Below are 27,266 nucleotides of genomic sequence, written 5' to 3' on the forward strand. Positions count from 1 at the left end.
CATTGCTTTCCGTAGCTCCGATCGATCGGAGAACATTCATTTTTTCTTTTTTCCCTGTTTCTTTTTCTTGTTTTTTTCCTCGCTATCTGCCTGTCCTCGACCGTGCTGGAATGCATAGTAGCGAATCGCCACGACTAAAATAGTGTGGTGATGGCATCCGGTAAATGTTTAAAAAGGAGATCCGACGAAACTGACAGCATTTTGAGAAATGTACGTATGTACGAAACAATCGAGATGACCGTAAACAATCGACGACGTGGCAATAAAAATTTGCGATCCATCGACTCTACCGCAAAGTACGCCTTTATGAAATTCCATGTTCCTCCTTCTTCCTCTTATCTCGTTCCATCTGGCGAGTGACGCTTTTCATTTATTTTATACGCCGGCAATTCATTTATGCAACAATGTTACCGCGCAATTACGCTAATTGCATCGTACGCACAACATCATCCTTTCAATTAAGTAATTTCCGCATCGAGAATGTTCCGATAAAAGAAGTAAGGTCGAAGATCGCGATAAACATCGCCGTGACAGCGAAATATTTTTCCGTTAATCTATCCGGCAATCAGCTGGATTTACAGCGGATCGTGACGGTATTTGAAAATTTTTATGCATTTCGAAATATCATTAGAATCGTAACGAGACGCGACTGTCGTGATTACACTACGTTCATTACGTACACTACGATAACGTTCGAAACCAATTTGAAAACGTCTATACAAAAGTTACAAGATATTTACAGTAAACATGTATTAGGTAAAAGATTAATGTTGATACGAAGCTTCTCAATACAACGAATAATTAACTATTTAAATAGTTTCATAACATCTGCGTGATGTACAGATATCCTTGCATCAAATATTTTGTAGTTTCCATATCTAGTTTTCTTGATTCGTTTCGAACTTTACCAAACCAATCAGGATAATCGTATCTCGTTATAGCGCTAACAATATTTACACAAGTTTCGTATAATACACATAAATAGACTGTTTATGCAAGTAAACACAAACTAGTTTTGCTCGAATCTTGTATCCTGTGGACACAACTAAAAATACGAAACCAACGTGGCTGATGTATTTTACTTGGTTAAATTTAATAACGTGATAGTTTCGTAATTACGTGCGTTTAGTCTATTTTTTCCTCTTTTTTTTTTTTCTTTTTCTTTACACCTTTCATAATCTCTGCGAAAAACACATATATTTTTCACTGTATATTTCGTAGCCTCTACGTACATCTCGCAATTCGCCTAAAACTTCACCAACGTAATCACGATAACAGAGTCTCGTCGCGATGTTAATGTAATTTCAAAATGTTTCGCATAACGCGCACGATAAATATTTAGAAAAGATTTCTGCAAATGTCGAAATACTTTCGCGAGCTACTGTACCTCGAACTTAACGAGATATACAGCTGCTGCACGTCCTTGTTGATGATCTCGTTTCGCCTTCCGTTAATTAAACCACATGTATATTAATATAATATCGAGGGCCGTTTCTTTTGTGATTTATTTGTTATTACGGAGAGAAACAACATCGGTTTCCAAATAACAACGTTGCACGTTAAAGCCGAGATACTCGTGTTTCCATAACTGTATCGCTTTTCGCGAGCATAACATTTATCAGTTACCTCTGCTCGTGTATTTTCAATAATATTTCGAACAGTATTCCAGGATGGTTTGTAATTCGCTTTGAAAGCCGAGTGAACTTCTCCACGTGCAATATGTTACACGTGGCACTGGCGAGTTTAATTAAAACATAATCGAGCTAAAGGTGCATCCTCCCCTGCACCTTCCCATCCTCATATTCGTCCTTTTCCTGTAATAAAATTATCAAACAATGGATTCACGCGTTTATCTTCAAAGGAAAAATATGTCCGACGTTTCTCTGCAGTGCAACTGTGTTTCCTCCCGGTATATCACTTTTAGCCGATCGATGACGAACTCAATCAACGAGTAAAATATAGCAAATCGGTTTGAATTTTTCAAGAAGAAACGAATCAATTCTTCGTGAAATAGAAACGGTACTTCACGGTGAAAGAAATCATGAAATTTTGGCTTTCTAATAGATTCTATGATAGAAGCTGTAGACGTATAGGTATCGTATAGGAGCGGAATCTCGAAGCTTCGTTTTCAATTAGCAATTTGTATAGAACGTAGAACTTGACTTGGAAATTGTACGTTACGTACAAATCCCGTTCAACGTGCTACGAAGGAAGAAATAATTCTCAGATGATAACGTACGATTTTTTGATTCTCGAAACGTGTAAACTCTGACACTCGATCCACTTCGTGGCCTCGCTGTGAGCTTCTCAGAAGGCAAGCTCCAACCAACTGCGTTTTCTATTAATTTCCTAATTTCATTACGAACCAGTAAATGACTAACAATATCCAATTATCAAGAAACAAACGACTTACTTCCATAAGGTGATTCGTCGCAAGAAGATGGCACGAATAACAGGAAATTCTAAAATAAATTTAAAACGCCAGAGCGTTTGCAACATCGCCGCTTCTCTGTATTTTTCGACCTACGGAACCGATCGATATCGGTTTGTACATCTTCGAAACCTACGAGCCCTTCTGTATCTCGAAACCAACCCGTGAAAATCGACTTGTTTGTTGAAACCGACCACGCTTTTCAAACGCGAGAACCGAAACAATCTTTTACGAATATATGAAAGCGATGAAATAGAGGCAAAGCGAAAACCATTTTTATTAGAATCCGACTTAAATTCGCGAACGCAAATTGAAATTAATGCCATCCCTACTATATTATATCGCAGCGATTCGACGAATTTCTCCTTCCCTCTTTTATTTTCGCCTTTTATTTTCCATTCATTACGAAAACATTTATACGCCGGTTACATATATTCTGAAACGAAGTGAATCGTCAGCGGCGACGGAATGAAACTCTAGACCTCGTTAAAAGACCATTCACGTTTGTTTTTCCACTTTGGCGAGAGCACGAAATGTCATACTGTGGAAACTCGTCGAAAACGACATCGATCCACCCACGAGCCTGTATTTCACGTGTACCAACACATAGCTAGGTGGTATAGCAACAGGATTGATTCACGCTCCTGGATCCATTCAAGAGAGAAGTTGGTATATTTGAGCCAGATCGCCTACTAGAAAACTGATAAGCGACCCATACTCGATCGAATAACGCAACGGTAGAATGTGCTCATGGCTCCTCGGATCGTTCGAAACTCCCACGTTTCGCGTGCATAATACGAATAGAATTAAATACAAGCACGGGAACGTTTCTCTTTGACGATCCAGTTTATTCGGAATATCGATGCGATTTGTTTGGAAGCGTACGTGGGCGGATGTAAACTGTAAAATTACCGAGATAGAAAATTCATCCAAGTTGTATATATTCAGGAAAATTCGTTTCTTTAAAACGTAAACAACTGTTGCGTAGCTTTGTACAATGTCTGTAGTGTTGCAACGATTGCAACAATTTGAGAAACGTTTAAATAGTTATTTCGAAGGACACGTTGCAAGTCGTTTAAAAAGGTATTCTAGATAAGATACGTTGCAAGATACAGGGTATATTGTAGGACTTTAGGATTTTTTGCGGAAAACCCGAGCAATTTTTCTATTCGATATTCCGCGGATATTTATTTATGTTGTAATACGTCAGAAATTTTTTTTTAGCGAAATAAGAAAAATCGATGGTACCGTAGAGCTTGAGATTTCGAGATAAAGAAAGAGAGAGAAAAAGGAAAAGATTCCTAATTAGGACGAACTTGGCTACAACAGAGGTAGCAGAGTAAGTGGATACACAGTATTAGCTGAAAATGAAATTGGACTATAATCTTGTTATCTTTGCCGTATCTATTGTGGATTTAAAAAATAACAAACACTCGTCACGACACGTACATCGAAGGAGCATGCAAACTTCGGAGCCAATCGATCGAGTATGTTTTAAAATATCATAGTTTGGAAGAAACTGTGTTTAAACGCTATTCCGCTAAACTAAAACGCCCACGAACGTCTTCAAGACTGATTCTCACATCATTCCAACAGTTATAACTTCTTCGATTTTAAAGATCCGAAAGACACACGATGTTTTCCACGCGTATTCTTGAAACTATACTCTTCGACAAACTACGAAGACTCGATTTTTTCGAAAGTCTACGATACTATCGTTCACGCAAAACGCTAGATAACCCAAAAAGATAAGATATAAAACTAAAACTATAGTACTAGGAATCGTGAGAACGATCGTCTAATTAGCAACAAACGAGTGCACCAACGCCTCGTGTTATCTCATTTGCAACAAAGACGCGTCACATACGCGTTGCAGAAAATAGAAGACCCGATCTGATAACTAGCGGTAATTGCATAGAAAAACAGATGCATGTTGCGTTACATAAACGCAGGGACGCGATCGAAATTATTAAACATCGGAGAGAATACGTTTGTTGGCAAACGTTGGGACGACCAATAGAGCGAAGTTTCGTCACGAGACAAGGTGGCAGATTGTGTCGCGTCCCGACGCTTCGAGTAAAGGAAGAGTTGCTCGCAAGGCCATAAAAATCATTCGTACGACACGTCCGAGAGTTTCTCGATTCGATCCTTCCAAAAGGTTAAGCCCGTGAAAGAACGATTTAACCTTCACCTTCGCCGCAAACATCTCTCTGCGACTACCGATCGTACAAACGGATTAGCGTGGCGTCCAGTTGCGCGTATGAATGAAGCATCAATAAGCATAGATAGATGCCGATAGACACGCGGTTATCGCGACGTGAATTTTAAATACCGACGCTAAGTACATTACTCTGACGTACAATGCCACTCATAAATATTCGAACACTTTCGTCGACGCGTAGCAACAATAAGCGAATTTTTGCTAAGTGTACATACAGATTAACTGAGCGATGGTACACTGACAGCCTTTCGTGAATAAGTTCGGTCATAAATATCCGCTCACTTTCGTCCATGTGTAAAATGAATTTCGTGAATTGTATAGAAGGTACAAATTGATCGTGGAACGGTAGATACACAGCGGGAAGTCTTTCGTATCACCAGCAGGATTCTGATTTTAGTTACGCAATATAATTGCAAAGAGCAGGGCTATTTTCGATCGATTGAACTTTGTCAAGCCGAAACCACATACTCGAGAACGTTTCTGTGAATTCTAATACACTTTTTCGAATCTGAAAGTATCTGATAGCTCGTTAAAAAAAGCAGCGTGTTTGGTAATGAATTAATACGAGACTTATTAGCTGTTTTGTGTAATCATCGAACTATAGATTAAGCTTAACTGCTAAAAAAAAAAAAAAATACCACGATCGCAGATAACTTGATAAATTACATTTTTCATCCGTTATAGAGATTTTATAGAACTATATTAACATTCTGAAAGTCGTCTACGTTTCTTATCAAAGTAAGCCAAGCTTCGCGTGAGAGAAAGGAATGGAAATTGATTATGAGAAAGGTTACAGTTGAAAACACAGGCAAAATTACATTTTCTATTATTTATAAAAGAAGGATATTAAAATTCGAAAAGTTTCTGCCGCTCACTTCCAAAGCAACATAAATACTTCATATTAAGCAAAAAAAGCTACAAGTTGATTTCCATTCGGTCACAATAAATATCCCGGTGCTCTATAACCGAGGATCTATTCAAATATTTCCCTATCTCTCTCTCTCTCTCTCTCTCTCCCCCTCCCCCCCCCCCCCCCCCCATCTATTCAAATATTTCCCTATCTCTCTCTCTCTCTCTCTCTCTCTCTCTCTCTCTCTCTCTCTCTCTCTCTCTCTCTCTCTCTCGCTCGCTCGCTCGCTCTGCCTGTGTACAACGGTAAAAATCGAAATTATCTTCTACCTGTGAAAAATGTGATTCGAACTGCAGAATTGGATGTTGCGTAACGACATTGGCAAGGAGTCGACGATACCGTGTCTGTGTCAAAGCGACAAGGGGAAAGCAAGTCACCAGAGACAGTGTAATATACGGATCGTAGATCAAAACTACGTTCTAAAATCACAAGAACGAGCGAACACGAGTTGTGCTTGTAAAAAAAAAAGTAAGCAAGGTCGACGAGTCGATCAAATCGTGATCGCATGTGTTTCTATTCGAAGTTGGATGGTGTTCGGATTAGTGGTAAATGAAAAAATTATCGAGGAATATTATATATCAGTGAAAAGAGGAAGACGGACGAACTATGATTAACTCGCGAGTACACCGTTTAAACATTGAACAAAAAAACAAACGATCAGTAAACGCGTTAGTATCTTGGTTAGCGCATATAACCTTCGAAATTTGCATATTTATAGAATGAGTCTTTTCGATAACAAAAGCGTAGACACAACAGACTCTTGTTTATTTGCTAATTATAATAGTCCTTGGCTAATTTTAACAAATTAATCGGCGGCGTTCGTCGCCCTTGCAAAAGGAAACCTTGAATATTCCTATGAATCCTAATGAAAATAACACGAATGCAGATAATACACATTATTTTCATCGCATAGAAGAGTGACTCGAAGAAACTGCAAAATTACTGATCTATATTCTCTCTGTTATTTCGTGTTTCTCTTTTTTCTTTTTTTTTAATTTAGCTATCGTTCAAGTGCATCGTTCATCCCCTCAATCCTCGTTCATCCTACGCTTTCTCTACTTAATTTTTTCTCTAATATCAAATTGACACGATGGTGAAAAATGACTGGAATATTTATAACAAATATACATCGATATTATTAATAATATTGATAAAAATATTTGGAAATTTCTTCGTTGAACATAAAAAGCTGTAAGTGGAGTTAAACTTTGATAGAACATTTGATAGAATATTTGTATGCTTGCAAAAGCTAAAAGATTTTGCTACATGTACTCGTAGAAGCTCGCGTGAAAATTTATAATAAAGTTGCCTATCGTTTCCTGTGTTTTTTGCCGATCTCCTTAAACGATACAGCGGAAATTACTACCTTTTTAGAATTTATTGCACCATATAAAATTGACACAAAGGATAGACGAGGGTTACTCGTGATACATAATCGTTCGATAAAAACGTAGTACGTATTTTCTTCGCAGAATTTTATGTTCTACCTGGACTCGTTCGACGGGTCCATTTTACGAAAAACGTAAAAACCACGCGCGGCTCTACCCTTTGCTCTTTCCATTCAATCTGCCGAAAACGTCTTGAGAAGTATGCACACAAAATCCTCGGCTATAGATACAAAGACGTCGTTAACACCACCGGCGGATCCTTATAAAGGTCGTCGCAGTAAATTAATTTCTCACGCAAATTAAGTAGCGGATTTTCCACGAATCACGCGATAAACAAAATTGCACGTGCGTCTTAAGCACAGAGGAAACCGTAACGATCCATCGAATATAGTCAATGGACGAAAAATACGAAAAGAATACAGCTCGATGCGTCGTTTGTTGCGTTCATCTTTCTTCTATCGTCTTCGATTGAGTTTAACGTGGCAGATCGTTAAGTGAATGTTGTCAACTTTGGACAATTTGGACGCAGTTTTCGTATCTTTTGATCTTTAAACTTGGCAGACTCGCCGGTCGGCAATTTTCGTGAAATTTTAAAACGAAAACATCGCATCACTGTGAACCAGATATGGAAACGAACGCGTTCACAATACGTTTAATAAAAGCTACCATGTAACTTTTCATGTGCGTTACAAGGTGCGATATCGGAACTGAAAGCCATACACAGTACCGTAAATAGTTGTCATCAATGTAACAGAGAGATCTACGATAAATACTACTGTTCCAGGTCGGGATTGCAAGTTGCGTCCTTGTGTAAAACGTTTCCAATGTTTCACCAGCGATGCAACTGGCATCACCAGGTATCCGAGAAAACGTACTTTCCGTTATCTACTTCGCATTACTGTAACGTAAGCAACGCGTTAAAAGTATTTTCCATTGGCTAGCGATTTATAGCCAACATTAATATTCAAAGTTCGAGTCGTTGTACATATATCGTAAAAACTTCTTACAACTGTATAATGTATTCAAGATAGACAGAAATGTTCTTTTTCTGTTTTTTACGTAATTTCCTGTGTATAACTTGCAATGCTAAATGAAATGCTGGAATAACAACATTGTATGCTCTTCCAGTAGACTTCGATTTTTGTAGAATCACGTGTAACGTTCACGTGTCCACTGACATTAAATACGCCAGTCAACGTTTATGATAATCGCTGGCTGCAACGATAATCGAGTGTTCGCAATGATTTATAAAAAAGAAACAATTTGTAAAAAAGCATACGGGTCATAAGTTGCGAACGAGAAGAGACAGCGTGTACTCTGCATCAAACTGTCGCCATGTTTTTTCATTCAACGTTCGATGACAGAACATTCCTTAGCTAATTCCTAATTCGATTATCGAGACGAGACGCGGATGGGGAAAACGAAGCTTCCGCGACCGTCTGTCAGCAAATTTAAAACGTAATAAAGAACATTTATAGCCGCCACGTGTTTCGAGCTTGCACTCTCGAGAATGCGTCAATCGAAGCTTGTTTGATAATTTTTCAACGATGATCGCCGTTTTTTAAATTATAATGCCGTAGTTTTAAATGCAAAGAAGGGGTCGCGTGTGTGATACAGAACAGGAATAGAAAACATAAATAGCAGTTAATTATTAATTTAAAAAACGGAGAATTTCAAAGAAAAGGAATGAAACATTCTGCCATTTCGAACGTTGAACGATTCAGAATATCGAGAAGCGGAGAGTTCGAAATCTTCGATACGAGAGAGTTTAGAACTTTGCAACTTTGAGGATTTTTTGAATTTGCAATTTTATTCAAATTGTTCATAAAGAGTAAGAACTATTCTAAAGGTATAACGCCGATAACTTGGGGAAATCTTAATATAGAAACTTTTTCTTAACACTTTTCTTTAATATAACGCTGATATTGTCTCGATTTATTTTTAATGGACCACCCAGTACTGCTTCAATCCATTAAAGCCGATTGTCAGAGGACTGATAATACACGTTGATAATAAACATAATGTCAACTGCTATCTATGCTCGGTGTAGAATATAGATTGCAAGGTTGAAGCAATATGTACGCGACCTCTGCAATCTCTGCGCGCTCCTACCTACATATGTAACTTACACCGTTCTCTGTCGCATTAATTTTCAAACTGACCGTGTCGACTAGAACGCGATATCAAAGGAAACGAAAATGGAAGAGAAAGAATTTTCATTACCGGAATTTTGTCGATCTTTCGCGGCGGTTATCGGGATAGACGAGCGATCGAGCTCCACGAACCGGTTACTTTTTAATCCTGGCGATTAGTTAAAACAAAATTAGTTAAAACAAAAATTCGTTCGAACGAATCGCTCGCAAAAACGATCTGTCTCGTGCTACTGTTTAACAGATCTACAAGAGCAGAATTATAGGTATCGATGTTTGTTTGTAGCGCGGCAAATAATGTCGATCGCAGCGAGAAAAGTTCGATTCAGGGCTGGCGTTATCCACGCGCGCGAAGAATTTTCGAACGCGATGGAAAAAAGCATGGAATTTCTAATCTATCAAGATGATTCTTATTCGTTCAATTGCAATTTAAATTTTCCTATTTAAATATCGAATGATCGAGCAATCTAATATTCATATGCAATAGAGTTGCGTAGTAAATGTAAATTCCAGCTTGATTTTTTCATTACGGTCAAATAGGCCGGCATCAGCCGATTACGTAACAAAAATATTTCACCCTAGCCGGGCAACAGGGTTACCCACAAAACGATTAACGCTGTACCTTTAACATTACACGGAATTACACGCATATCCGTTCACCTTGACGCATCCTCCGACATTATGTCGTTAATAGAACAACGAGTCTGACCTTGGAACTGGCAGATCCATGGTGGTGATGTTGGTGATAGCGGTGGATCGATGATGGTGATGGTGCGTTTGCTCGGCCATGATCCCCGGATGTAACGTTTGGTGTTGCTGAGGGTGCAGGTACACTTGTTCCTGTTGCTCTCTCCACAATGTTGCCATCTTTTCCAAACGAGTTTAGTTTACCGTGTCCAACGAATTTTCTCTTAATGATTCGCCTCAACCATGTGCAAACCGGTTCGCATGGCCGCGCGAATGTCGAAATTTTCTTGTACCGTCGAAACAGAACCTCGAATTCGATAGATCGTCATCTTTGCTTCTCATATCGTAACGTTCGCATGAATGTCGATCGTCCAAGTCTGATAAAAATTCGACCGTGTCTGATATCTCTCGTAACGTTTCACTGGATAAACGGTATACTTTGTATGGTCGATTGTGCGCCCTTCGACCGCGATAGTCGACACTTGGAACGGGATACGTTCGATTCAGAAGACAACGAAACCACTCGAGATACTGGACTCGTCTTCGGCGTCACTCGCCATATTGGAGAACACGCGAACAGCGACGTTCGACGTTACGGCGGCGATGTTTGGCCGTTATCGCGCGACAATCGCGTCTTCGCTGCTTGTTTGTTGCGCGAATTAAAATTAGCCAGGTCGCCGGTTAATCTTGCTTGCGCGATCGCGCTTGTTTCTTCGCGTACAGATAAAGAAACCTCTCTATCTGCGTCCAACAGCGGACAAACACTCGGCGAGATCGAAGCTTCGTAGACGATGCTTCGGACGCGCGCGTAAAAAGAAAAAACGAAGAAAGAAAGACGAGGAGAATAGAAAGAAAAAAAAGAGACCGATTATTTTATCAAATAGCGCGTACGCCTTCCTAGTAGCGTTCGTTTCGTGTCCCGCCAAATTCTACGTCAGTTTATCGCTTCGTGTGCCAGCCTGTAGTCCAATGGAAGCTCGCATCGATGGAAAAAAACTGTAGAAACACGGTGACCTTCGTAGACGCTCGACAGATCACACGAGAATTACATTCGAAGCTATTTATTATTATTATTAATATTATTATTATTATTATTATTGTTATTACGTATCAGCTTCGAATCGTCACGACTTATTTGATCGTGGTAACGTTCTTCTCCTAAAATCGTACGATCTTGACAACACTCGCTACGTTAGATCGACAACTTTGAAAAACACTGATCCTCGTACGATGAAACGTCACGTATCGACGAGCGTCTAGAAGCGTTTACAGACTGCTGTTACTGCTTACGGATGTCTGACATGCACGCGAATTCTTGATCGGATTCTCTTGACCTTGACACCGTGTTCTAGATCCAGGCGCAGCAGGAAATCCGTACACGAAGACACAGACGGATCGCGAGGGGGCATCGATCGACGAGCCGAGCTGTTACCATCGGATCCAAACGCGTTTCAGATGCATAAACGATAGCCTTTACTTCCCGCTCAGGCGTTCCGTTACATCGTGTGAAACGTGATAAAGACCCAAGACACAACGTAAGTTCGCCGAAGAATTTCCGGCCTTGACACACTGTCCCAAATGTCTCTTAGAACGGAGAAAATGTTTTCTTATTTCGTCGATTATGCGTTCCGTGGATAGAGCCAAAAGAATATCTGCTACATTCCGTTTAGGGTAATGTCACTTCGATCGGTACACGTACGAAACCCGTATGGTTATAGACGTTGATTTCGAACTGCGGTTCCCAACTACGCTGTCTATCGATATACGCGACACACTGCGATTCAATTTTTCGCGTGAAATACAATGCCACGGCACGATTCACGGTTCGCCCGACGATAACCTCTTCGAATGCACGGATACGTACGAAACGCGTGTCAAACTGTCAATACGGTACTTGCGCGTACGCTTGAACGAATGTACAAAGAAGAATAGTCATTTGCCAAAAACAGGCTAACGAACATCAAGACGCAACACGTACGCTAGTCTGATGCGAACTGCCGGTGGAGCGCTACCCCCACTCTGCCTAACAATCAGCGTTTCCCCTCCCATGCGGACGACCAATCGTCGTTCCCCTCGTCTTCTTCCAATGCTACCTACCCGCGCTCGGACCGCGCAGCATGATAACAACACATTTTTAGGCGGTTCCCTTGTATAAGGCTGCTTCCACTCGCTCCGATAAGAAACAAATTCTCGTACGTGTGCTCTTACTGAATTTAGGCGCGAGATTTCGAGCACAGTCGATCGATGACCGAACGCTACGACGAATACTGCCTGTTTATCGGTATCGCGAATTATTCGCGCAGGATAAGGAACTGGACACGTGGCGCGTGATCGAAATGCATATCGACGAATTATACGCGCGTACGTACAGTCAGAATTCTATCGCTTGTTTAAAATTATTCTGGCATCAATTTAAATTACAGGCTATTCGTTGTTTGTGAAATTAACAAACGTCGATACGTCATCGTTTTCAGTCTTGTATCTCGCATTCGTATATCTCTCGATGCGACGCATCTCCATATTACTGAGAATTACCTGATGTATCTTTCGTCGAATAATTTCTAAGAAATAAATATACGATGAAGGTAACGCGTTTGTTAATTCCAACCTCTTCCACCTTGAACACGATTCGGAGTAGAAAAACTGGACTCTTACCCGTACGAGATTGTCGTTTCCGGCACAGAAGTGGAAGACAACGCGCCAGCATCATCCTCGTCCACGTCATCCTTCATTTTTTTAATTATTTTCTGCAATGTAATAAAACATATGATATTTACGTTTATTGTTATCGCGTCGTCGAAACCTATCTTCTTTGAAAGTTCTTTTTTTAACGAATTACGACAACTCGCTGTCCGAATATTGTTCTTTGAAAAGCTCGAGATAACTTTGATCGGATACGTCCTTTAGTTATCACGAAGCATTTCACGTATCATTTCGAATCAATGGAATAAACCAAATTGTTTCCTTTGTGATTTTAACAAACAATCAAATAAATCAAAATGTTTTTTCCTCGTTCTATACATATTGAAATTTTCTTTTGTACTCGTAATTCGCGATGGTTAAGCTTCAACGTCTCGAAGCTCTTCTTCTCATACTTGTTTTATCGCTAATGCTCATCTGTTAGGTACAGACAGTGATGATAAAAAGACCTACGATACCGACCAACGAGAAAGAACGATGTACATCAGACGGAAGACGCCGATGACAGTTGATTGCTTGATAATGCAAAAAAAAATGATAATTACCGGCGCTAATATATAGCAAAAATGACACGTGCCTGAATCATTGCAATCAATTCAACGTGAAGATCGATCGACAGATCCCGTCACGAACTATTTGCAACAAAGTTGGTCGAATTTGTAACGTCGAAAATATTGCGAATACGATAAAAAATTGCAGGTCATGAATAATAGATGAAGTAGGATTCAAGAGAAAGAATTTAAGATTTTTCAGTGAGTCGTTGGCAACTGTAAGATCGCTCGTGATATTACTTCGAGAAGATCTATTACACACTTTCCTTTCTCTTTCAATAGCACGGAATTTATTCGATCAAACGTTCGATGTCTGAAGACTTTCCCGAAAGGATGTGCCACATGTCGATCGGGTTGAGAATTATTCGTCGAACCTTGAAGTGAAAAAGGTTCGATACACTGTTGATTTTCATGCATATATTCTTGTACTGGTTCAATGAATATCTGATGTAAAGGTATACTTTTTCCTTACAATGACAAGATGTGTGGAACGAGATACGTATCTTTCTTTTTTTTTTTTCGTTTTAGTGTATAAAAAGTATGGTAGATGCTGATTTTCTATTTTCTAAAAAGTTTCTTGAATTTAGCATCGGAATATACGATTGACGTTTAGCGATTATTTTCGATGGAATTAGTCGATCCGACTTGCGTGTTACTTTAAAAAGTTTATTCTCGATTTGGATTAAATCAAGGAAACGTTGTCTATTCTCTTTAGATTCGCGTGTACCATGTATAAAAATTATATAAATTAATTTCATTATTTATATTTTGTACCCTATCTTTCCCGCTTTAAATCGTTATATTGGATGGTAACTATGTGTCAGACTGTGAGTCTAAAACGAAATTACCTTGGATACGTATAACGCGAAATAACGTTAACATGTATCAACCGTTTATTTATTGACCATACTAAATTATAGCATATCGAGGAAACCGTACTTAAGGTCTACCTCGAGACCTTGCAAACTACCCGGTGAACATTTCCTTCAAAATCTATCTGATAAATTATGAACATCGATATACATATTCCAATAAATCCTGCAACGAACAAATGCCACCACAAGAAAGTCTATAATTAATTAAATTCACCGTAGCTCGCTTCGCTCGATATAGTGAAATACATATAAAGAATCGTGTCAATCGCAATCGATCTGATTAATAACGAAGTACCTGATCCATCAAATCGTACGATATCTACCTGTCTACCTGCAATTCGCATAACCACAGACCAAGATACGATCGAAGACGTATTGCATGAACGCCCACGCCACATTTCTACTGTCAAAGCAGTCTAAACCTTGTTCGGAAGGCAATCTCGTCAAGATCGTACTAAGGAAGCTATCGAAACGAGCGCATGCCTCCGTTATACGTGTAACTTGCCAAGGAAACGATGGCGTTAAATGGAAACCGACAATGTTCATCGATGCAACGCATAATCCAAGTAATTTCAGTCGGTGGTCGCGAACAAAACATCAAGTGGCGTGGGCCGATTGCGTATTCTCTCGAATAACAACGCTAATTCGAAACAATCAACTGATGCTGCTCAGGATCAACGGTGCCTTTGTTCACGTTCAGCCAATTCCGTACAGTCGCGTTACAGATTTGCTTTTACTCTATCGCACGAAGAATTCCTCGTCCGGCTCCAACTTACAGATGAGCAGCCTGTTGTTCGATGGTTTCCGAAAACAAACGTCGGATCGTATAAACGAAAAGGAAAGAACGTAAGTACAGGAAAACGTTTCCTCCTTTTCTCTTCTCGGCGTGTCCGTCTTCGTACCGACGATATTTCGTGCGATCGAGCAGGGTGAACGGTTCTGTTTATCGCTCTTATCGATAAAACCGTTCTTTAAGGAATATTGACTTTCGTTACAATATCCGGAACAGTCGGAATCGGTTCGCTTCGACGCGGCCACGGTACAGTGGTATTCTTTATATTTCCTCGCGTTCACTGCACTTTCCAGTGTCTTGGGACAAGTCGAATACGTTTATCGCGAATGTTTCGTGATACCCTATTTACGTACTCGAGGTTTCTTGTTCCATCGTATAGGGTAGTCGTATGAATGGCTGAGAATCGGAATAACGTAAGTCACACCATAGCTACTTTTTTCATGAAACGATTCTCTTCTCCTGTTTATTAGTTCGTTATATTTTTCCAGGTCGTACCGCGGTTGAGAATAAAGTTGTAACTTAATTACGAGACTCGAGAGATGATGCTTTTAAGAGTCGAAATACGTTGACTTACACTACTGTAATTTTCAACCCGCCAGATGTATTAATAGAAAAGTTATGCTAAGATTAAAAAAAAAACATCTAGAAAATAGAATCGACCAGTACCTGGCAAAGGTTTATATTCTTTCCTCTATTTATCTAAATTTTTGAAAAATAAAAAGGAAATAATACGTTTACGTCGCTCATCCACTTCGTCGTACAACATCGTAACACGAAAGCGAACTCCCAACTGCAAACTGAAAATACGAGAAACCGACTGTCCAATTCGCTTTCGGTATATTTCGAATCCAAACTTATTCGCGCTCCAAGGTACGTAGATAAAACCAAGAAGAAAAAGAAAAGAGGAAACGCGTGTATTTCGCGACGCAAGAAAGACAACGAAAAAACGTAGTCGTGTCGATTCGCAAGCACGCGCCGGCAAAAAGATTCCGATATCGAGGACGAATTATCGAAGAAAGTTATCGATCGACAGTTCGAATTCTATAGAATGGGACCGTAAGGGTTCTCCATGGTTTCGAGGTAGCTCGACACAGTACGGAGACACACGAGTTTATAGATAGACGTCTGTATCTAGAAGCTGGCGTCAGGTAGGTCTGTGTTGATACATCGGGTCGTCGACATCGTTCTACTATCGCTACGTTCCGCTGTGTGTGCGCTATACAACAGAACTGATAAGGTGACGAGAAGCAACTTACGTGCGATGCACTCGTTTTAAAATCGCTTCAAGCTCGCGGATGAACAATTGCGCGACGTATGGGTCTCTTTCGATCGAATCACAAACATTTTTACGTCTTATCGTCGTTCAGCTATCACAGAGTGCGTTATTTAATATCCAACGATCAGATTTTCCTTGTAGCTAAAAAAGAAGATTATCCATTAGTCGATTGTTTCTTCGTTTCGATACGAGAACCAACAAGAAGCACTCTGTTCGATCGATGATGGAACGCACAGATTTTTTAATACGAAACGAAAATTCGTGCAACGTTATTCTTAAACTATCGTCGTCTTTTGTCGTTCTTACGTAGCTTCTCTTCGTAATTCTACGTATGTACGGTGTTTGGCCGCAGGGAACAATTACACGTAATAAGATATTACGAGAAAAGCAACTTGAAAGAGCGACTTTTTAACGAGCTCTGATATTTTAACGAAGTAACTTTTCAACGTTTCCCTATTTTTTAACGACGTTTTCACTTCAACAAGCCATTTAACTTTAAATTATCACGAATCAACAGTATCGAATTTTCCCACCGCAAACTTTCAACGACTAATCTCAACTAACGATAACGCGTAATTTTCCTCTTTAAATTCTTACATTCTATGTAACATACGGTATAATTCCAATGTTTTAGTCAGTGATTAACCGCGTCAGGCTAATCGATCCTTCGGAACCAGTTCAATAATCCTACCACTTGAGATCTTCAAAGATCCATCGTCGCTTCTGACTGATATAGCGTGATATAGACGAACGACGATCGATGTAAGAAAAACGAACGGCTGAAACGAACCCAACCCTATCTATTTAGCTGTCTGAACATTTTGGAAAATCGCTTGAAAAGCAATCATGCCGCATAACGCGATCCAGATACGTATCTACCACGTAGCGTGATAGTCAAACCTCCCTAGGTGCGCGTTAGAGGCTGACATTATATGGCGCATTAAAAATACGAAGCCAAGGCAGCAACTAGGCAGAGGCGTATCGAACGACCGAAAGAAACAAAGAAAATGCGATACACGGTGTGCATGTCGTCGCCGCCGGTAATATCCAGCCGTCTAGACACTAGACTCTTTGTTCGTTCAGGGGCTGATTTTCGGGGGTTGTTCCTGGTCGAGCGTAGGGTAAACCGTGCCCGTGGACGGAGGAATGCACGAGTCTACGGGAAAGAGAGCAAAGAGAAAGACAGGAAGGCACAGTGCGAGAGCGAAAGAGAGGAGCAACGGTTACACGAGAATAACCCCAAGGTGTGTGCATGTGTTTGGTCTGGTCGACGATCGACACGTTCGTGATCAACGACGACGAAACTGTGGGCCGTGACGGTGCACGCGCGACCGCCCGCCGTTCCACGACTCTTCTTCTCTCGAGCAGCGAGCGCCGGTTAACGACGCTCACCTACCAATTTCGTTTTACTCTGCCGTCTCTGTCTGATTATTATCTGCGAATCGTGAGACGTCTGTCTTCTTTCTTCACTCTCGATCGATGTCCATTTAGAAGGTGTCCGATCGTGTTCGGCTCCTCTTTAGCTCGGAGCTGCCCCTGCGTGTCTGCCGCGCAATCGAAGGGTTGCTGCGATATTGGCACAGCAAATCCTCGATTATTAGAGGAACGATCGACGATCGATGATCGAGACGTTGATTAATGGAGAATTTCACGGTGCCCCTTCGTATGAGCAGAAGTTGAAGGAAATTGCTACGTTTTCATTCAGAAGCTGTTGTTCCTGGTTAATCAACGTTCTACCGTAACGGCGTGATATATATCACGTTTTAGGGGAGCACGGACATTTCTTTAACCGCTTGACGCGTTAAATTCCGTGGGGTTATGTGGTTACTGACGTTAGACACGCCGATAACGCTATAGGACGGAGAGGACATTGATGACCCATAATGTCAATTCTTACGGATGGATTTGAAATTAAAGAATAATTGTATTTCTTGGGAAAATTTGTAACAGCGACAGAGCGCGTTAAATACACCGTAAAGCACTTAGATAATGTATCGTGCTGAAACAAACGACGACTTACGCCTCAGTGCCGTAGGTGTGTTAAATCGATAAGGTAACAGCCCATATCGACAAGAAGGGACCCGGTATCGTCAGAGAACAACATTATTCGCGATTGGAAGAGTTTACATAGCTACAAAGACAACGGTGCGATTAAATTATACGTGCGAAAGTCTGGATATTGATATCGAAAAGACTCAAGGATAAACTGCTTCGTAATCGGAAGAGTCAAAAAACTGTGTCTTCGACACCTTAGCCTCGGTCGAGTGAATTAACATACATATTGCATCAGTTGCCATTGATCGATTACAACCACCGATATATCCCGTGCATATAAAATAAATGACAGCGATCGCCGGTTCCTACGTGAATCGAATTAGAAATTTCACGAAAACTATAGAACCGAGAACGTGTTAAAAGGCATTCACTTATCGTCCCTCGTAGTTGCAAACTAAAAACTTGACGCTGATACCAGGGTGATATAACGATAAGCTGTAAGACCAACGCCCCAAGCACACACAAAAGCACAGGTGCGATGACGCCTTTCAAGAAGAATCGTCCGCGTGTCTTCGTTGATCGTAAAATGCGTCGAATCGACCACGATCGTCGTTACTAGACCGCGAGTTTTTATGCGTTTATGTAAAATTTGTAAGCGCAAAAAATTCAGAGAAAACTGCGCGTAATATGCAAAAGCACGTATAAAATATGCAGTTTTGCCCTGCCTATCCGCGATATTTAGTATTTAAAAGAAACTACTTAGATTCTATTCCTCTATCTGCTTTTATAAAAAAAAAGAAAAAGAAAAAAACGAATTTACATAAATATCCGCGATTCAACGATCACGCTTCATTGTAGCTCCTTTGGGAAATGGGAATATTCGTTTAAACGAGCACGTATATCGATCGGACGCGGGAACCGTTGTTTTGGTAGTCGAATGGCTGAGTTTATCAAGCATCTCCACCTCGGCGCGGATCTTCGTAGCATCGAACTCTTCTTCCTTAACGATATCTCGAAGCACAGGCGACATTCCTTCGCGGAAATGTAATCGCGAAAGTTCACCGAGAGTTTATAGATATCGCGGACATTTCATATATACGTGTGTACGTATCCATGCACATCCAGAAGAAGAGACACGCGGAGAATATCGTAGAGAAGGTAAGACAGAGGCAGAGTCCTTTGCCCCTGAAGCACGGGGCAGGACGTACACGTGGAACACTATATCCCGAGCGATACGCTGTATGTGGAAGGATGAGACTTCGCTTGATTTTAATATCTGCCGTTCGAGTACGAGAACTACGGCTCGCGTGCATTTGCACAGGAAAAATTACATTACGTAACTATATTGCTCTCTTTGGGCTAAAACGTGGCATTTTTTCGTTTCTCAAGACATATCGGAACGTTTGATATTCCTCGTGCTTCTTCGTTTTCCTAATAAAGTTATATCATGATGGAAGCTGGTACGAAACAACACTGACCGAATAATTTACATTGAGAGATAAACAAACTCCTTCGGTTTCGAAATAGCAGATAAGATATTTTAACCAAGAGGGGTAGTACAGAACCAGAAATTTCTAATTATATTAATTAAATTTCTCAACGTTGGGATATAACGTTCGTAAAAAGAAAAAAAAGAAAAGGATACTCGTGTAATCGGTTTATGCGATTTTCGGGCACGTTATACGCGAAGAAAGAAACGAACGTTTGGATGGTAGAAAAGATTCAGACGATTAGTCGTTACCTTGGTTTCCCAAATAAGAAATTCGTGGAACATTTCATTCCAAGAAAAGATCTGTCAATTTTAACGAGTCTACAATGGATCAAAGGACGAATTTCTTTTATCAACTCCTCTCCCTTGTAATCATCAAGAAATTGTTCCCAAAGATATAAATTAATCTCACTGAAAGCAAGTAGTCGTGATTTATAGCGACATAATCGGTTATTAATTATCGAGCTGATAGAAAGAAATATTAAAATTTCCACGTGCAAATGGATTAATCCTTAGCGCATATAAAAATGTGTACAAGATAAAATCATCAGCTTCGATCGTATCAATCTTTCAGAAGTCAGAGCCTTTTCAACTTTATTTATGGGATTAATCGATAGATGCGACTTCCTGCGAGCCACTCGTATCTTCTAATTATGTTACTTAATTATTTTCAGAGATACGAAGAAACTTCATTTACAGAGGTTGTACAGCACTGATAACAAATGTACGAGCTTTAGTAATTTAATGATTGCAATGTTACGTCAATGCAAACGGACACCACTTCCAGCGCGTCTTATGACGTAAGACTCGTCGTTTTACTCCTTCGCTCCTTTACTTTTAGTTCTTTATTTGACATTGTATGTATTTGCATTATAGGTCGTTGAAATTGTCCAAACATCCGCCGCATACGAGAAAATATACCGTGCTTAAGTTTAAAAAGATAACGCGATCTCTCGAAATCCCCAGAAACCCTCTAACGGCGAGGAAACGGCTATTTAATTCCGAAATAAAACTTTTTGTCGTATATTTAAAAAAAAACAGAGACGTTTAAGACGACGAAAATAATCGATCCATTCGATGGTAAATATAATTTTTAGATCAAGAAAATTCTCTATACGAAAGAAAGTTGCATTCACGCGTGGAACGGGTACATAATTTTTGTTAACACGTACATCTACGCTTCTAAGTGCGCTCGAGTAAAGCGTTTCGTGTTTTTAATATAACTTCGTGATATCATTTTTTCCAAATCTTTTATTTTTCTTCCTTCTCGCGGACTCATCTGAAATAACTGTTTTCGATGAAAGAAAAAATGTAATCTTTTCGCGCATTTTTCTACAAAATTCGAAACGTTCGAACACGTTGAAGGGTGACGATGTACGTGCCCCGATGTCGATTGTATAATTTTAACCATTTCGTTACGAAGGAGTGTCATAACGAACGGTACACGAACAACCAAATTACCGTTAAAATATTTTATCGCCGTCTTATACAGCAAGTAATCGATAAATTGTAGCAAGAGCGAGTATGGTTCGTATAAACGAATAACTTTAACTGTTTTTCGCAAATCTGTTGGTCGAATAATTCGATTTTGAACTTTGTCCTACAGTGGTGGTAGCTTGCTGATCGTTCTCACTCCAGTCAGAAGATCGATATACAACAAATCACTCGAAAGAACCTCAACGTCACGAGCTCGATGATATTTCTCTGCTTCAATTCTATCGTAATATTAATTCGGTATTTCTTCCTTGCGAATCGGTGATTCGCGTCAACGGACATTTTGCAGCGCAGCTGAGTTTATTTTCTCATCATTTTATCGCGAGGATCGTATTTACCACTGTATTGCTACGCGTAACTTTTACAGCTTACTATGTTTACTACGTTTTTTTCTCTAGGCAATAAATAAACTACTACCTCTTTTAACAGGCCATCTTATTTCACTGCGTTTCTCTGTTCCGAATAAAACGCAACAGGTTCACGATTATTCAAAACTGACGAGATTTCTCATCTATCGTAGATACGTACGTATCGAGCGCATTTTCCATTCAAATATTCCAACTATTACTTACTATCGTTTGTTGTAATATCTCTCGATGAACTTTATACCCATTACTTTTATACAAAGTTCCTTAAGATCTGTTTTAATTAGCAATCCAATCGTAGCCAATATCCAGAAGATAGACGTAAAGCTTTTAACGCAATTTTCTCGACCCATTGTCTTATCTTACGCGCTGTCTTACCACGAAACTTCTCCATTCTTACGATTATTTGCGATTAATTGTAATTACTTTTTCCACGATTATACGTTACAGGGATCTATCGATTTTTGTAAGAATCCTTAGACGTGTAATCGGTCGCTGCGTTTATCCGACGATAGCAAACGAAGACGACGAGATCAATGGAAAGGAGAATTTCTCGCGAAGAAACGAAGCACCGAGCTGGACGTTTGCCTGTTGGTTCGGCTGCGTTCTCGCACGCGAGTGACGCGTGAAACCTATTGCAATTGAACGAATTCGCTTGGTCAAAAATAGAGCCGCTGTATCTAAAGAGGCGCTCGCTGAAAATCGTTATGGCACAATTTCTGATACTCTCTTTTTATTGCGCCATCCACCTCTCGATGAACACCCACGCGGTTAAATCATTGCTGAATTACTTTCTCGGAAAATGGATGCTATTCAAAGATTCGTTGGTTCGTACGAAACACGTGTGCGTCGCGCATCACCTACAAAGCCAGCCAACGAAATGCACCGATACAATGAGACCAACGTGCAGTTTAAACGAATCTTTTTGCGCTCACATTTGATCACAGGAACCGCGCGCATCAATGCGATCTGTTTCCTACGCGTCGCACACGAGCTCGCGAAGGTATATTCGAACGCTTACCGCAGAAGACTTCTCTTACGACTATCTTGTACAACTTATACGAAATGCGTAACGAAACGAAATTATTATATTATATTATAATATATACAGGGTGGTTGGTAACTGGTGCTACAAGCGGAAAGAGGGTAATTCTACGCGAAAAAATAAGTCGAAAATATAGAATAACAATTTTTCGTCTGAGGCTTTGTTTTCGAGAAAATCGACTTTGAATTTTCGCTCGGTACGCGTGCGGTACGTTATAACGGATCTCACTGTAGAGATCGTTGTCTCGATGGAAAAATTTAAAAAAAAAGATAAAAAAAATGTTTATTCTATATTTTCGATATATATTGTATATATATTATATATTATACAGGGTGGTTGGTAACTGGTAGTACAAGCGGGAAGGGGGTTAAGTTAGATAATATAGAACAAAATTTTTTTTTTAATTTTTTTTTTAATTTTTCCATCGAGACAACGATCTATAGTGAGATCCGTTATAACGTACCGCACGCGTACCGAACGAAGATTCAAAGTGGATTTTCTCGAAAACAAAGCCTCAAACGAAAAATGTTTATTCTATATTTTCGACTTGTTTTTTCGCGTAGAATCACCCCCTTTCCGCTTGTACCGCCAGTTACCAACCATCCTGTATATTTAACGAATAGATCGCTTGTACCACCAGTTACCAACACCTCACGTATATTATGTGATGGCACTCGACCACGGAACTTTCCAACGGCTTCGCGATACAAAGCGCTATGCCTTCAAAGCGTAAGACCGACATGCCTAATGTACCATCGATATTCCTATGGTTCTTTCGCCGAATATTCGGAAGATTGCACACGCGGCAACCGTCGCGGACATCTAATAACCGCGTGCGCAGTGGGGATATCGAGGGACAACAAAGAAAAGAATTCGTTGGTTTCGAACCAAAGATTCATTCTGCCCGGAGCTGCGAAGTGCGAAAGCGTCTTAGCAAACGTCGTAGCAAAGCAAACACAATTAGAGAAACGGATTATTGACTCCTGATAATTAATTGTTAATCGTTAATTGTTCTTAGTTGTTGATAGTTTGATAAACTTTATCGTTGAATTTTAAGAGTATTTCTCGTGAACACATTCACCAACGACCACCTTAATTATAACGAAATTATACGAATTTTTTTTTTTTATTTAAAATTTCACATTCACAATTTGTCCAATTTGGACATGTGGTAGAATATACGAATTTTTGTGGAATTTCGTTAGCACCGTAACGAGACACGACTACCGCGATTGTAATATTGTGTTGGCAACTAAGTGATTGCGGATTTTGTCATTATCCGTAATCACTTAGTTGCCAACGCAATAGTAACACACGAGATGTGTGGAAAACGAATGGGAACGAACGATGTAAATATTAGGTCGTCCGAAAAGTTTCTTTCGTTTTATAAGGAAATAATGGATGCACAATATTGTCTGTTTTATATTATTTTATCGAATTATGTATGATCTATTTTGTTCTATCAAAATAAAGATCACAACGTTCGACAGATTAGGTTTCATGTTTGTATAAAGATGCATTGTTGTAAAAGACGTGTCTGTAAAAGAAGGACACTTTAACGGAAAACCTAATACTTTCTCGTTGGCCGAAGTTAGAACCTTCGTCAACGAAACAGTTCAATAATTATAATTTCACCGAACAGCGAATCTGTTACAACGATTAAATTGTTCCGTTGATCGCAATTCTTTTAACGAGACGATATAAGGAAGAAACGATACAAAGAAATTTACACCGATTGCCTTCTGGGATATTTCTTCTGAAGATATTGTCGCAAATATATACTTAATGAGAAATCGATATACAGCACGAATAGTAGTCTCAAACAGATCGAATGATTGCCTCAAGCGATCTGTAAGCACCGTATCTTCCGGTTTATTAATATATCTTGTTCGCGAAATGCGTGTTTGCAACAAATGCCTCGTAACTTTCATATAAATTCTCTTAGAAATCCGTTTGAAATTTTGCCGATATTATCACGATAGTCGTGTCTCGTTATGAAATTTCAGAAATTCGTTTTTTACGATATATCGTACATGGGAAGCTTCTACGAATTTCCCAACACTTTCGCCAGTCATTGCGCGTAAAAGATTCGAACGCGTTCGAGTTTTGAATCCAACGAACGAGTGACGAACGACGGTTCTACTACATTACTAAGATACGCGACAATAAATAACCATTGCTCGTATCAGTAGCTATTTACTACGATTCACGAAGATAACATCCGACGACCGGCCTATTATTGACCTTGTCGCACGATAACTAGCCAGCGACGAGCTTCGAAACATTGTCGAAGAAAATAATTGGATCTTGTTATGCAAGCAGCAACTGGTCCATTCGGAAATTGAGAAAATTTGAGTTCGAAGGTTCGCAGCGATTTATTTTGTAGCGTTACGTAATTTCTATGGGAAGCTCGGATTCAATTTAAGTCTGTTCTGTATGCAGCGTACATAAATGTTAATAACAAGGGAAGGACGAAAGAAAATTCAATTCATTGTAAAATCCGAGCACGCGTTTTAAACTGCAGCATTCTGTACAGAACACGCGAGTATTGAAATATTGTATCTAGCGTAGATAAAAATGAATCAATCCTTTCTTTTTTCTTCTCTCTCTCTTTTTTTTTTTTTTTTGTAACACGTAAGCGTATTAAAATATGTACAATTCAACTTTAGACGAGTTGAATCGACAATTCGATGTTTACCGTAATACGATCAACTTTGTTGGATTATTCGGAACCAATAGCAAACAAATAGTGGAAGCAAAATCGTGTTAAGATATCTCGTAAATGTTCGAATGGATTTTTTTCAAATTTACACGCTGCGCTGCTTCGTTCATCCATTTGAGCAAACATTTGTTACTCTTTCATTACTACTTTTTAACGCATTACCGTATTCGTATCGAAAGTACCGGCATGTACTTTTAACCCATATACATAATTCTTCTTAAGCACCTTTTAATTTCTTATTAAGAAACGCGCCAGTTAACAGGCTCAATTATCGTGTGAATTATTCATTTTTCACGTTCGATAATCTTCGCTTTTCGCAATTGCTTTTTTTCTCCTTTTAAGATAACGAGCGATAGAAAATTTGTACTGCGTCGTCGTTATTCGCGACAAGGAATATTCCCTCGAATTTTTCAAACGGACTGCAATAACGTTGCGACTTGTTTACTGTACAAGATAAGATATCGAATGCTACGTAAATGCATGCTAGCGACGCAAGGTTTTCGCTAGTTGCGTAGTTAGCATCAGCTACCATGTGCGGTAAAACCTCCTGTATCCTAATTACCATTATCCAAATATTCTATAATATCTGACCTTCTGCTGTTCAAACGTTCTTTCAACCAAACACAAAACTCGTTATGCTAATAAATATTCTCTCCAGTTACAAATACAATATATCGTTTATCCGCATTTCATTTACGCGAGCAAACTAACGCTGGATTTGAGATACTCGGAAACTCGTAGACGAGACCCTATAGTAGAAGCTGTCGCGCTCCATCGTATTAACTTTAATTATTATACAAACACGCGTATTCTTCGAACGAATATAGTATACGATGGCTTATGTGTATTTAAAGTAAATGTCGTGTGTCGAAACGGAAGATGATCGAACGAAATACGGAAACGACTGATCAACTTCCGTTTTTCAAAACCTTGTCATCTTACTATCCGAAGTAATAAGACGAGTCGAGAAGGACAGCTAGAGAATTTGTATTATCCGTTATCCAAACTATTTGATTTGAATAATCGCAAGCTGCTCGGATACAGATGAGATTCCACTGTACTGTACGTTATACGCATCGTGGCACGAAAGACGAAAATAAACGACGAGGATGCACTTTCTCGCAACCAAGTATTTGGATAAGAGCTTCGATGGTGTGACAAACAATAAGAAAGCGACTTTCGTAAGAATATACTTTGAATTACGTTTCTACATATCATTACGCTTTGCACGGTTACCCGCGATGAAAGATTTATAAGGTCCACTAGCCAAAACGATAAGGGGCGATTGAAAATAAACAATGACAAGTTTCTTCGTCTCTATTTAACACTTCAGGGACTGCAAATGTCAATTCGCGCCTTACATACGTCTACTACCGTTAAATAAAACAGTAAAAAAAAAAGAGCAACAATGGATGCTATGAACGAAACGTTTCTACGTTACACGCTCGAATAATACGAAAGAATTATCGATATATCAGATATAATATCGATTGCTCGGAAAGTTCGTTCTGATTTTAGGAAGGAATTTAATAAAACGATCAATTTTGCTTAGTACCTCTCCGTTCGAGGAATTTGTTTTCAAGCATATCGCGCTAAAAAAACGTCACTAGAAGTATCTTTAAATATGCTCGTTGATTTCCAATAAAACGTTACACGTTCGTTAAACTTCCTTCCAATTTTTAACTCTTTGGTCGACGTTAAAAATCAAAAGTTTCTCGCCGAAAAATCTGAAAGCTTCTGAAAAGATAGAACGTCCAAATTGCGCGAAAGATGGAGAAATGTCGTGAAACGAAAAGCCACGTGTATAATTCGATGAACGTATTTCGGGTGGAAATGTAAATCGGAACGAGATTTCCGAGCGACCGTTTGAATGTTTTTAATCGGTCGAAAAGTATGCGAGAACTCGTGCTATATGCTTGTCAGAGCGTACGGTGGTCAAAGCGTGGACCGAGTGGAATTTAATACGAGAAAACCGATTGTTCCATTAGCTGAAAATGCTGTTAGTTTGAGCTGTTAGAGAAGACTCTACTATACTACGGCTATTATGTAGACAGATAGTCTGGAGAGGAAACGGGGTTGGCATCGAAACATGTTCACCGAAACCATCGACGTCGTGGCGAACTTTTTGGTCATCGGCCTGAAACGATATTTCATTGGCTCGCAGCTGCACCTGC

General features: G+C 39.6%; 1 protein-coding gene across 6 annotated transcripts in view; it reads right to left on the bottom strand.

Annotated features, from left to right (window-relative positions):
• Positions 1-27,266, bottom strand: part of LOC100747843 (circadian locomoter output cycles protein kaput) — a 95,829-nt gene that overhangs the window by 61,208 nt on the left and 7,355 nt on the right. For 2 of the 6 annotated variants that reach the window (XM_024366089.2, XM_024366091.2), the window contains one exon: positions 12,443-12,534. In XM_024366089.2, coding sequence (XP_024221857.1) covers positions 12,443-12,519 — 77 coding nt within the window. In that variant the 5' untranslated portion in view covers positions 12,520-12,534. Of the gene's footprint in view, positions 1-9,809; positions 11,791-12,442; positions 12,535-27,266 lie in introns of those variants that run through there. The other 4 variants (XM_024366088.2, XM_003487665.4, XR_002946298.2 and 1 more) reach the window with 3 other exon arrangements.

The sequence above is a fragment of the Bombus impatiens genome, unplaced genomic scaffold (assembly GCF_000188095.3).
Source record: "Bombus impatiens unplaced genomic scaffold, BIMP_2.2 scf_0197, whole genome shotgun sequence".
In the NCBI taxonomy this organism is placed as follows: Eukaryota; Metazoa; Arthropoda; class Insecta; order Hymenoptera; family Apidae; genus Bombus; species Bombus impatiens.